Here is a 12,544-nt window from a genome sequence, read left to right on the forward strand (position 1 = left end):
AAAATTCTGAAAGAGATGGGAATACCAGACCACCTGACCTGCCTCTTGAGAAACCTCTATGCAGGTCAGGAAGCAACAGTTAGAAGTGGACATGGATCAACCGACTGGTTCCAAATAGGAAAAGGAGTACGTCAAGGCTGTATATTGTCACCCTGCTTATTTAACTTATATGCAGAGTACATCATGAGAAACGCTGGGCTGGAAGAAGCATAAGCTGGAATCAAGATTGCTGGGAGAAATATCAATAACCTCAGATATGCAGATGACACCACCCTTATGGCAGAAAGTGAAGAGGAACTAAAAAGCCTCTTGAGTGAAAAAGGGTGGAAAAGTTGGCTTAAAGCTCAACATTCAGAAAACGAATATCATGGCATCTGGTCCCATCACTTCATGGGAAATAGATGGGGAAACAGTGGAAACAGTGTTGGACTTATTTTGGGGGGCTCCAAAATGACTGCAGATGGTGACTGCAGCCATGAAATTCAAAGATGCTTACTCCTTGGAAGAAAAGTTACAACCAACCTAGATAGCATATTGAAAAGCAGAGACATTACTTTGCCAACAAAGGTCCGTCTAGTCAAGGCTATGGTTTTTCCAGTGGTCATGTGTGGATGCGAGAGTTGGACTGTGAAGAAAGCTGAGCACCAAAGAATTGATGCTTTTGAACTGTGGTGTTGAAGAAGACTGTTGAGAGTCCCTTGGAATGCAAGGAGATCCAACCAGTCCATTCTAAAGGAGATCAGCCCTGGGTGTTCTTTGGAAGGAATGATACTGAGGCTGAAACTCCAGTACTTTGGCCACCTCATGGGAAGAGTTGACTCATTGGAAAAGACTCTGATGCTGGGAGGGATTGGGGGCAGGAGGAGAAGGGGACGACCAAGGATGAGATGGCTGGATGGCATCACCAACTCTATGGACATGAGTTTGAGTGAACTCTGGGAGTTGGTGATGGACAGGGAGGCCTGGCGTGCTGCAGTTCATGGGGTCGCGGAGAGTCAGACACAACTGAGCAACTGAACTGAACTGAATAGCCATCTGGAAGAAAAATAAATTGGAGCCTTTTCTTTTACTTTACACCAAGTTAAATTCTAAGTGGATCAAATATTTAAGTGTGAAAAGTGAAACTAGAAAGTTCTGAGGAAAACACATGGTAAAAATTCTTGATGACCTTGGAGTAAACAAGACTTTCCTAACTACAGCTGAAAATCCAGAACCCACTGGAAACAGACTAATGAACTGAACTGTGTAGAAATTTAAGATTTGAAAACTATGATCCAGAGAGGTTAAATGTTTATTAAAAAGGCTGTAATAGTAGAATCAGGCTTGTGGGATGGTCACTAAGGTCAATGAAAGGGTGAACGTAAGGTGCGAGGCAGACCACCAGCACCAGGTAAACAGCTAAATGGTCATTAACTTGCGTTGCGATTCCTAATCTTGGTGGTAAATTAGTATGTTATTTAAGAGACATCAGCTTTAACTGACCTTTGCTTTGTAGAACCAGACGTCCTGGGTCCTTTCCAGCATGGCAGCCCTCTACTGGAGAGTGAAAGGCCAAGGAAAGAAGGCGATTGACTGCCTGCGCCAGGCCCTCCATTATGCCCCACACCAGATGAAGGTGAGTGGGGCTCCGAGGGTGTGAATTCCCATCCCTCAGCCATTTCCTGTGCCCACTGCTTTATTCTGAGGTTTCATCAACCTTCCTCATGCTCAGAAAGCAGCAGAAGGCGAAGGGTGGAGAAACTTAAAGACCCACTTGTGCTGCCACAAGCCTGAGCTACACCCACCATCGTGGCCTCCTTACCTCAGCAAGAGGGGCCATCGGGGAAGGGCTTCAGGATCCCGGAAAAACACTATCAGAAACAGCCGTGGCTGAGTCGTAAATGCAGCTCTTAAGTGCAACTCTGCCTCTTGCTACCTTTGTGATCACCTTTGTGACCTCTCAGTACCTGTGTGACCTTAGGCAAGTTCTTAAACCTCTGTGACCTCATATAATGACATGTCTCTGTGGGTGTCCAGCAAGGACAAACGTGGGTCTTTTTTTCTGTTCTTCTGTATCTCCTATGGAAGAACCCAGTGATATAGAATAATGGTGTATAGATAGCAGTTGCTCAGGTTACACATCTAAAGGGGGCTTCCCAGGTGGCACTAGTAGTAAAGAACCCGCCCGAAGATGCAGGAGACACAGGAGACTTGGGTTCTATCTATCTGGGCCAGGAAGATCCCCTGGAGGAGGGCATAGCATCCCACTCCAGTGTTCTTGCCTGGAGAATCCCACGGACAGAGGAGCCTGGCGGGCTACAGTCCATAGGGTTACAAAGAGTTGGACGCTCCTGAAGCAGCTGAGCACACATCTAAAGGGAGTTAATATTTGTGATAATGATACTGCAGCTTTTTCAGCCCATCATCCTATGCTCTATACTTCCGGCTATCACTAGGCTCTGCAACAAGAAGGGCCAAGACGCTGGATCAGGGGTCAGGGAACTTTTCTGTGAAGGGGCAGATAGTACAAATTTAGGCTCTGAGGCCAGCCTGCCTCTTGCAGCCACTCAGTTCTGCCATGATAGCCTGAAAACAGCGCAGAAGTACCTCGGGGAATGGGAATGATGAGGTCCAAGAAAAAGTTACAGAGTCGGGCAGCAGGCTGGACGTGGCCTGTGGCCACAGCACGCCAGCCCTGCCTCAGAGGGCGCCGTGATCCTTGCAGAGAACAGCTCGGCTCTGTGACAGCGAGCCTCAGTGTGGACCGTGGACAGAGTCTGGCCACCAACTACTCCTCACAAGCTGCAGTGTGACCCGGAGCTGGCACCACAATGGAGAGCAGCTGCCTCACTCAGCAGGTTGTTCACCCAGCTGACAGTCTTGTTTGTTTTTTGAGGCAAGACTCTCTCAGTGAGAGAAGTGCTGCACAGCTGGGCTGGCACACGCTCCTTCCCCCTCACAGACCCGCAGCAGACAGAAGCCCCCACATCGAGCTGCACAACTCTCATTCACCAGGGAACACTGACCACTTTGCTTACGGTCACCACAGCCGCAAGTGAAAGCCCAGAAGCCAACTTTCTTCCCTTCTCGCCCCACCCCCCCACCCCAGGACGTGCCCCTCATCAGCCTGGCCAACATCCTGCACAACGCCAAGCTCTGGAACGACGCCGTCATCGTGGCCACCATGGCAGTGGAGATCGCGCCGCACTTCGCCGTCAACCACTTCACGCTGGGCAACGTATACGTGGCGATGGTGAGGCTGGCCTGGGAGCGGCGCGAACCACCCCTGCTGCCTTCTGTCAGGGCCACGTCTCTAGGTCCAAACCCTCTGACTAGTCAGTGGCCTCTGGTTTCCTGTAAGTTTTGTGTCTAAAGTTGCGGCTCCCCACCACAGGTATAATTCATGGTAGGTGGTTTGTAAGTTTTTTAAAAACACAGTAAACTCGCCCAAGTATTTGCAGCTGCGTAGTCCTCACCATAGTTTAACACTGACAGGCCCATTTACCTACTTTTCTGAAGACTGCACTTGTTCCAGAAAAGCCTCCCCTAACACTCCAGGTGGACACACACACCCGGGCTCACTTACTGCCAGGCCGGGTCAGGTCCCCAGGACTGCTCCCATGTGCCCTGTGTGGATTTCTCTTGTTGTCTTTTCAGCTTAGTTTTATAACTTTTGTTTTGAGTATTGGTCTCTCCCACCAGACCAGGAGCTCCTTAGGGACTCCTCTTCATCTCCCTGTTTCTAGCTAGCACTTCACGGGGTTTGGCACATAGTAGGTGCTCACCAAAGGTTTAATGAATGGCAGAATGCCACTAGTTCCCTGGGATACCATTTACAGCCAAAATGGCAGAGCCATCATCCAGAACCCTGTTGGGGTCAGAAGGAGGACCAGTGTCGGAACTCAAAGCCCCAGGGGTCTCGCAGAAGCTGTCATAGCTGAGTCTAACATGAGAGTCATGCCATCCGCTTTCATCCAAAGTTTAGGGTCCAGCATGAGGCTCTTTCCAAGGTGCTCTTGATAAAGGTTAACGTAACGAGCAGCTTCAGGCTCCAAGTTGTGTGTGTCATCCTTCACTTCAAAGGCAGGAAATTTAATTTGGCCAGGTAGGGCTTGCTGAATGTGTGGATTTCCCTCTGCTTCTTAAAATTGAAGAATCTATTTTCATCCCCAGTAAATGCAAAATTTGCTGCTATGAGTGAGGAATTCTGCCTCTCATTTGGCTGGAAGGAGTCATTTAAGCGGTAGATTCGGGCTCTTCTTCGGGAGTATTAGTCTAAGTAAAAGATGAACACCTTCTGTGTGGCAGTGATCATTTCCAAACCAGGTTCGTATTTTCAAGTGTCAGGGAGAATAAGAAACTGCTTCAAAATTTACAAGTCTAATTGAGAAACCTGACTTGACTTCCTTCTTTCCAGTTACAGTAGAAAATTCAAGCAGATGCAAAATAAGGTTTTGCCAGACATAGTTCTAGAGGTCTCTGTGAGGATTACAGGAAGGGATTCCATGCAGCCCCTGGCTCTGCGCCTGGCGCGCAGCAGGGCCCGGTGACAGTGGTCCCTGCCGTGGGGCCAGGTCTCTGTAGAGCTGGTCCCCCTCTGCCTCTGGCTCTTGGGCTGTGCCACAGTTTTCTTTGTAATCTGTGACCTCGGGGATGGAGGTCGTTGTCCCCGGCACCTCAGTTTTCCTCAGAGATTTAGATGCACTGAGAAAACAACTGCAGGACCGTCAACTGCCACAGACGTGCTCTTCAGGAAAAAAGGTGTCACCACATCTGTTGAGTCTGGTGGCCATACCCCTCTCACTCTGTCCCTCTGCCCCTCACAGGAAGAGTTTGAGAAAGCACTGGTGTGGTACGAGTCTACCCTGAAGCTGCAGCCCGAGTTTGTCCCCGCCAAGAACAGAATCCAGACCATCCAGTGTCACTTGATGCTGAAGAAGGGCCGGCGCTCTCCTTAGCTCATCCCTCCCGCCTCTCCTGTCTCTCTTCTCACGCTCTTCAAAAAATGAATAAGAAACCAATCATTGTCAGTATCTGCTTTTAATGTTGTGTGTGAAAATAACTGAGTAAGACATATAACAGGACTTTTACACACGTGGGAATTGTTTTCTTTTTAAGTTCCTTCTTTCCCCCGGGCAGCCTCAGAAACGTAAATTTCTTAAAAGGAAAATGCAGCTTAAAGATATTGTGTAAATACTGAGCCAAGACATTTCTGGAGCCGTGCTCTGTCTCCAAAACCTCAATGCCTTTAGGGCTCTTCTCAGTGGTCCAGCCAGCGTCCGAAGCCACATGGCACCTCCTCCGCTTCTCGTCACAGCCTCTGTGTCCATGGAAATGCAGAAGCCCGCCCGGCGCCAGTCAGCAGGAAGCACTGTTCCGCGCTCTTCCCACTAGCTCTCCACGCTGCCCCCCGGCCTTGACCGTTTCCATGCTGCTACGTTACAAACTCTTCAAAGGTAGTTTGCGGGGGGAGGGAGGAAGGGGAAATGATTTTAAAAACAAAATATTTACAACAACAGAAACCCTTAGGATCACCTGACCTTTGTGCTGTTATTTATGTTGGGGAGGGAGGGGGGCTGAGAAGGGGAAATCAGCAGTGTACAACATGGCTATCATTTGTACTTTAAATTGCAGATCACAAGGAAACCAATACGTTGACATCCTATATAACAGGTTTATATATATAGAATATGTATATTTGAAGCCCTCAGCAGACTGAGTCTGTGTTCTACTAACTCTTTGTTCGCCGTGTTACCCATTTTGGAATGAGGCGTGAGTGTCAGGTCCCTCTCCCTGAGGCCTTCAGACTGCGCCCCTCAGGAGGGTGAGGAGCCAAGGCTGAGTGTTTCCTTACAATGCTTATACCTCTGGTCCCAGGAGAGTCAGAAACTCCAGGCATTTGGGAATCTTCAAGGGCACATACTGAGGACAAAAATAAAAGTCGTTTATGAACAAAATAGGCCTGTGGCGTGGTTTTTCTTTAGAATCAGGCTCATCCAGGCAGCTCTGAAGCCTCACTGTAACCCTGGGTCAGGTCTTCTCACATCCTAGGTTGTCTTTTTCTCTTTTTCCACAACAAAGTGAGCGGAGAAACAGTCTGTCACTAGGTTTTATGGCTGATGATCCTACACGATTTGACCACGGAAGATGCACAGTCAGCAGATGTTCAGAGTTGGCATTTGACCTTCCAGGGAAAAGAAGAAGACTCTAAACCACAAAGTCACGTCCCCTGCGGTGAGCACCGATCCTAACGTTCTTCCAGGCGAGCTTTATGGGGAACCTCGGTGAGAGTCATACCAGTGTGAAACTGAGCATTCCTTTTGGGACAGGACTCTGCCGAACACAGGGTTTCCTAGAACACTATCAGACACCGATCATCTCAAATACTGGGTCACTGAACCCAGAGCATTTGGTTCTAGCACAGACTGTAATTTCTTAGAAGCATGTGAGCAATCAGACATGCCTGTCCACTCTGTCTGTCTTTTGTGCAGCTCGAGTCCAGCTGATTTCAAGCAGTTTTATCAGATGTATTTTGAGAAGAGGCTCACTTTGTTGCTGGATAAAGTGAAGCTCTTTTCACTCAGAGTATCTTTGCCTATGTCTGAATATGTTCCCTGCTTCCTCACCTCTCAGCAATGTGGCATTTAGTTTTTCCTGAAACTTGCAACTATTGTTTTTTGTTTTTTTTTTTACACACAATGGGAAATTCATTCTGTGGTGTACAGTAATGTGAGGTTTTCTTGTTTTTTCTCCTGGCACCATGCAGCATCTGGGATCTTAGTTCCTTAACCAGTAATTGAATCCACGCCTCCTTGCATTGGAAGCACAGAGTCTTAACCACTGGACTGCCAGGGAAGTCCCTTTGTGAGTTTTGACAGATGCGTGGTCATGCAGCCACCACAACAATCAGGATATAAAACTTTGATCACCTCCAAAAGACTCTCACTCTGCCTCTTTGTAGCCAAACACCATCCTAAACCCTCAGCAACTTCTGACCCACTGTTTCTGTAGTTTTTCATTTTCTCCCACATGGTCAAGAAGTCAGACTCCAAAGGCTGTGTGCTGTATACTTCTGTGTACATGACATTATGGAACAGCAAAGGTAGATGACTTGAGGCAGAAGTATGCTTTTTAAGTTTAAAATAGGAGACTAGTGTGGCTGAAGAGGTGTAAGCAAGAGGGAAAATAATAGAGGAGATGAAGCCAGAGAGGTGAGCCAGATGTATAGTTTTTCGTGGGGTTGGTTTATTTCTGTTGAAGGGCTTTATAAGTCATTGCAAAGTCACTGGTTTTAAGCAGAGGAATAATGATCTGGCCTGTTTTAACAGGAATCAGGATTATTCTAGGATTTCTTTTGACCTGAGTAATTAGGAGGAGGAAGCTATTGTTAACTCAGATGGGAAGATCAAAGTGAGGAATCTGGGGAGAAGATAAGGAATTCAGTTTTGTACAGATCATGTGAAGATACTGTGTAGCTAGTTGGGTAAATTGGGGTTAATAGAGGATATCCATGCTGAAGATAGAAATTTGGAGGTCACAGCCATGGGAATAGTATTTGAAACCATGTGACTGAGGTCACAAAGGACATAAGAGAATATAGATAAGAGCACAGATTAGAACACAAAACAGAACTGGGAGATTCCAGTGTTATGGGGTCAAACAGTTTACATGCCCAACAACAATTTATTCCTGATGTACAAGAAGAAATAGAGCAATTTGAAAAGAATGCTGAACATGTTCAAGTAGTTAAAAGACTGGCTTCCACGTAACATAAAGGGTGAGCAAGTGGTGTGTCTGATCGACTCTGCAGCCCCATGGACTGTAGCCCACCAGACAACTCTGTCAAAAAGAACCACAGAACAATCCTTTAAGTGAAAAATACTACTGAAATAAAAATCTAAATGAATGGGTTAAACAGACTAGACACAGCTGAAGAGAAAGTCAGTGAATTGTAGGACAGAATGAAAGGGAATCTACCAAGGTGAAAAACAGGAATAAAAATTTCCTTAGGTATTTGTATTAAACGCTCTTGTAGGGCAAACTCCTCACTTTTCAGCCTAGGAGTGAAAATGCTTGACTGCTTTCTTAAGCAGTCAAGCTTTTGAGTCAGGGTCCAGAAACAGAATACAACTCAATTTATTTCTAGAATTGGAAAAAGACTTAGTGGCAGGATTGAAGACCTCTGCTAATAAGAAGAGCTAGTGTTTGTCGTCCTGTGTGTCCCTGTTCAAAGTACTTTACATGGATCAGGAGCAATGGGTGGCTGGGAAGGACTGAGAGGCCAGACAGTAAGCTGTGCAGGCTAAGTGAGAACAGCTGCACTGGAGCTGTGTCTGATTTAGTCTTCCTTCTCCCTTTTGATTTCCAGTCTCCTCTCCTTGATACTGCTATTGCTTCTCGAGGGGTATTGCTGGGTTTTTGTCCACCATTATTAATTCAGTAGTTTATTAACTTCTTTAAAATCAAGGAACTGTTTTGTGTCAGGCCCATGTTATAAGAGTCAGGAACATAGACATTTTATTAGACACAGACCTAAGCATCTGACTGGAGACAAACTATGTAGTCAGCAGACCCAAAATTTCCAAAGCAGTCCTAAGGGGAAAGAACAAAGCTGGAGGCATAACCCTGTCAGGCTTCAGACAATACTACAAAGCTACAGCAATCAAAACAGCGTGGTATTGGCATGGAAACAGACATGGATCAATGGAACAGAAAAGAGAGCCCAGAAATAGCCCCCACACCTGCAGTCAATTAATCTTCAACAAAGTAGGCAAGAATACACAACAGAGAAAAGACAGTCTCTTCAGCACGTAGTGTTGGGAAAGCTGGACAGCCACATGCAAATCTGTGAAGTTAGAACACACCTTCACACCATACACAAAAAAACCTCAAAATATTTAAATATAAGACATGACACCATTAGACTCCTAGAAGAGAACCTAGACAAAACATCCTCTGACATAAATTGTAATGTTTTCTTAGGTCAGTCTCCCAAGGCAATAGAAATATAAGCATAAATATACAAATGGGACCTAATCAAACCTACAAGTTTTGCATACCAAAGGAAACCATAAATGAAATGAAAACCTAGGGACCAGGAGAGAGTAATCTGCAGATGATGTGACCAACAAGGGCTTAATTTCCAAAACACACAAACCACTCACAGAAAAACCTCAAATCAAAAAAATGGACAGAAGACAAACACCCAGCTCCCTGAAGAACAGACACAGATGGCCAAGAGGCAGATGGAAAGATGCTCGAAAGCACTAATCATTAGAGAAATGTAAGTCAAAACTACAATGAGGTGTCACTTCACACTGGTCAGAATGGTCATCATTACAAAGTTTACCAATAATAAATGAGAGGGTGTTGAGAAAAGGGAACCTTCCTACACTGTTGGTGGGAATGTAAATTGGTGCAGCCACTATGGAAGATAATATGGAGGTTCCTTACAAAACAAAACTGAGTTACCCTACAATCCAGCAATTCCACTCCTGGGCATGTATCCAAAGAAAACCATAATTTGGAAAGATACACGTGCCCAGTGTTCATGACAGCATTATTTACAATAGCCAAGACATGGAAGCAATCTAAATGTCCATCAACAGATGAATGGATAAAGATGTGGAATATTACTCAGCCCCCCAAAATGAGCAAAATAATGCCATTTGCAGCCACATGAATGGACACAGAGATTATCATACTAAGTAAAGTTAGACAAATAACATGATATTGCTAATATGTGGAATCTAAAAAAGGGTACAAATGAACTTATTTCAAAACAAACAGATTCACAGACACAGGAAGCAAACTTATGGTTACCAAAGGGGAAAAGGGGGGAAGGGATGAATTATGAGTTGGGATTAGTAGATATGAACTACTATATTTAAAATAGATTTTTAAAGTCCTACTATATAGCACAGGGAACTATATTCAATATCTTATAATAATGCATAATGGTAAAGAATCCAAAATAGTGTGTATATGTATATTCAGATATATATAAAATACATATATAGCTTATATATATATATCTCACGAGAATATGTATAAAACTGAATCACTTTTCTATACACCAGAAACAAATACAACTTTGTAAGTCAACTCTACTTAAATTTTTTTTTTAAAGACACATGGTCAGCTCATTTCCATACAAGTGATGAGTGACACCGAAGGGTAATTGCAGTGCTTGCTATAGGTACATGGCATCGTGAGGCACATGGACAATGCCTCTGAAAAACAGTGGAATTAAATAAGTGGGAAAAGGGGGAGAAGTGGGAGGAGCTGGCATCCGGAGAGTAGCAGTGGCATGGTCCCAGGCAAGGCAAGGTGGAAGCTTGGTGCATGGGGGAAGCAACTGCAGCTTTGAGTGCAAGCTGGAGGCACGGGGGTGGTGGCGGGGCATCTTCATTTCTCGAGGGACAAAGCCCAAAGTTCTTGGCTCTGCCCTTGCTGATTCTAACGACCTGGCCCAGACTCATCTCTCACACCGTCCCCTCGCACACTCTATTCTCCCACCATTTAGGGTCACCTGTGGGACCAGCACGGTGCCTGGCGTGTGGTAAGTATTCGGTACGTGTTCGGGGAATGAAATGTGAGTTGAAGAAAAAAAAAAAGTATGGAAAGGCAGGCAGGGGGGCTCTGCTTGGAGTGTCCAAACTGAGGTTCCTGCACCTGCAAGAGGCTACACCACCCCAGGGGGCTCAGATAGTGAATCCATCAGAGAGCACTATTTCTGGGTCTTCAACATTCAGGAGTAGACTTCGTATCCGCTGATTCTCTCAGTCCTATCTCTCCAACTAGGTTGTCCCTCCTTGAGGGCGGAGCCATGTCTGATGTCTCACTCACAGTGCTGGACATCAACAGGCTCTGAGTTAAGTGTCTGCCAGTGGAGCTGGACTTGCCTGTTTGCATCTCAGCGGAAAAGGGAAATATGGGATGAGATCCGACCATTAGGAGAACCACAAAAGCTGAAGTTAGAAGCTCCTCTCCCCTGTTGCTGGCTCATCCACTGCTCCGGAGACAAGCAGGCATGGACTTCAGGGCAGAGTCCCTGGACCCAGGAAAGGGGGTTATCTGCACAAAGCTGGTCCCACCAGAGCCCCCTTTCTCCTTAACCAGGGCCCTTGAACAGTGAAACATACTGGGTTTCCTCTATCAGCCTCTTAGCCAGATCAACAGTAGAGAGCCTGAGGCGTGTGTGGGTGTGTGTTGCAAGTACCATTGCAGAGAAGCAAGATATTTCCCTTAGATTGTTTTCCTAAAAAACCCTGCAATGTGAGTGGAAAGCCATCAGATCTCCAACAGCAGTAAGGAGAGGATCACGTCAATTGCACTGTCATTCGTTCAGCATTTACTAAGTATTTACGACACACCGGGTGCCCCATCCAGTGCTGGAGACACAGACCTGTGACCTATGAAAGAGAAGATACACGGGAGAGACAAGGTCAGCACACCTGGGAGCAACCAGGGAACAGTTAAGATAAATACATGAAAGAAAAAAGGCTCAACTTGGCTCATTTTTAGAGAGATTCAAGTCAAAACTACAATGAGGTCTTTTCTCACATCAGTCAAAATGGCCATCATCAATAAATCTACAAACAATAAATGCTGGAGGGGATGTGGAGAAAACCCTCTTGCACTGTTGATGGGAATGTAAATTAATACGGACACTATGGAGAACAGTATGGAGATTCTTTAAAAAACTAGGAATAAAACTATCATATTGACCAGCAATCCCACTACACTTAGCACGTACCAAGAGTCTGGCTGGACCTTCCTTTCAGTATGGGTCTGGGCTTGTACTCGGGTCATAGAAGCAGCCAGGCATGTTCAGAGAGGCTGAGCTCCCTGTGACAGGCCTCTGCAGAAATTTGGGGTTGGAGAGAATGGCCTAACAATGGAGGAGGTGAACTCTAGAAAAAAATGGGAGTCTGCTCTGATCCCAAGTGTGTCTGGAACCCGACGCCCATTTCTATTTCATACTATATGAAGGGACTTCCCTGGCGGTCCAGTGGTTAAGACTCTAAGCTTCCAGTGCAGGGGGTGTGTGGGTTCAATCCCTGGTCGGAGAACTGAGGTCCCACCATGCTGCTCAGCATGGCTGAAATAAAGATTTTAAAAATTATACTGTATGAAAGATATAATTCATGTCTTGCAGTAGCAATGCTTCTCAGGAATTCATCTCCCCAGGGAAATTTTCCAGATTTTTTTGAGGAAAGGTCATATATAGCATAGAATTGGCCTCTGCAAACGTCCAGTCAAGGCCAAGCACTGAGGAATTGATGCTTTCAAACTGTGGTGCTGGAGAAGACTCTTGAGAGTCTCTTGGACTGCAAGGAGATCAAACTAGTTGGTCCTCAAGGAAATCAACCCTGAATATTCATTGGAAGGACTGATGCTGAAGCTCCAATACTTTGGCCACCTGATGCGAAGAGCCGACTCATTAGAAAAGACCCCGATGCTGGAAAAGATTGAGGGCAGGAGGAAAAGGTGGCGACAGAGGATGAGATGGTTGGATGGCATCACCGACTCAATGGACGTGAATCTGAGCAAACTCCAGGAG

At 45.8% G+C, this 12,544-nt stretch overlaps 1 protein-coding gene across 2 annotated transcripts in view; it reads left to right on the forward strand.

Annotated features, from left to right (window-relative positions):
• The window catches only part of TTC17 (tetratricopeptide repeat domain 17), a 125,581-nt gene extending 119,672 nt beyond the window's left edge, over positions 1-5,909 (forward strand). For both annotated transcript variants that reach the window (XM_052652319.1, XM_052652320.1), the window contains 3 exons: positions 1,496-1,615; positions 3,089-3,232; positions 4,806-5,909. In XM_052652319.1, the coding sequence (XP_052508279.1) occupies positions 1,496-1,615; positions 3,089-3,232; positions 4,806-4,937 (396 nt within the window). In that variant the 3' untranslated portion in view covers positions 4,938-5,909. The remainder of the gene's footprint in view (positions 1-1,495; positions 1,616-3,088; positions 3,233-4,805) is intronic.
• The last annotated feature ends 6,635 nt before the right edge of the window (positions 5,910-12,544 follow it).

The sequence above is a fragment of the Budorcas taxicolor genome, chromosome 15, assembly GCF_023091745.1.
Source record: "Budorcas taxicolor isolate Tak-1 chromosome 15, Takin1.1, whole genome shotgun sequence".
Lineage (NCBI taxonomy): Eukaryota > Metazoa > Chordata > Mammalia > Artiodactyla > Bovidae > Budorcas > Budorcas taxicolor.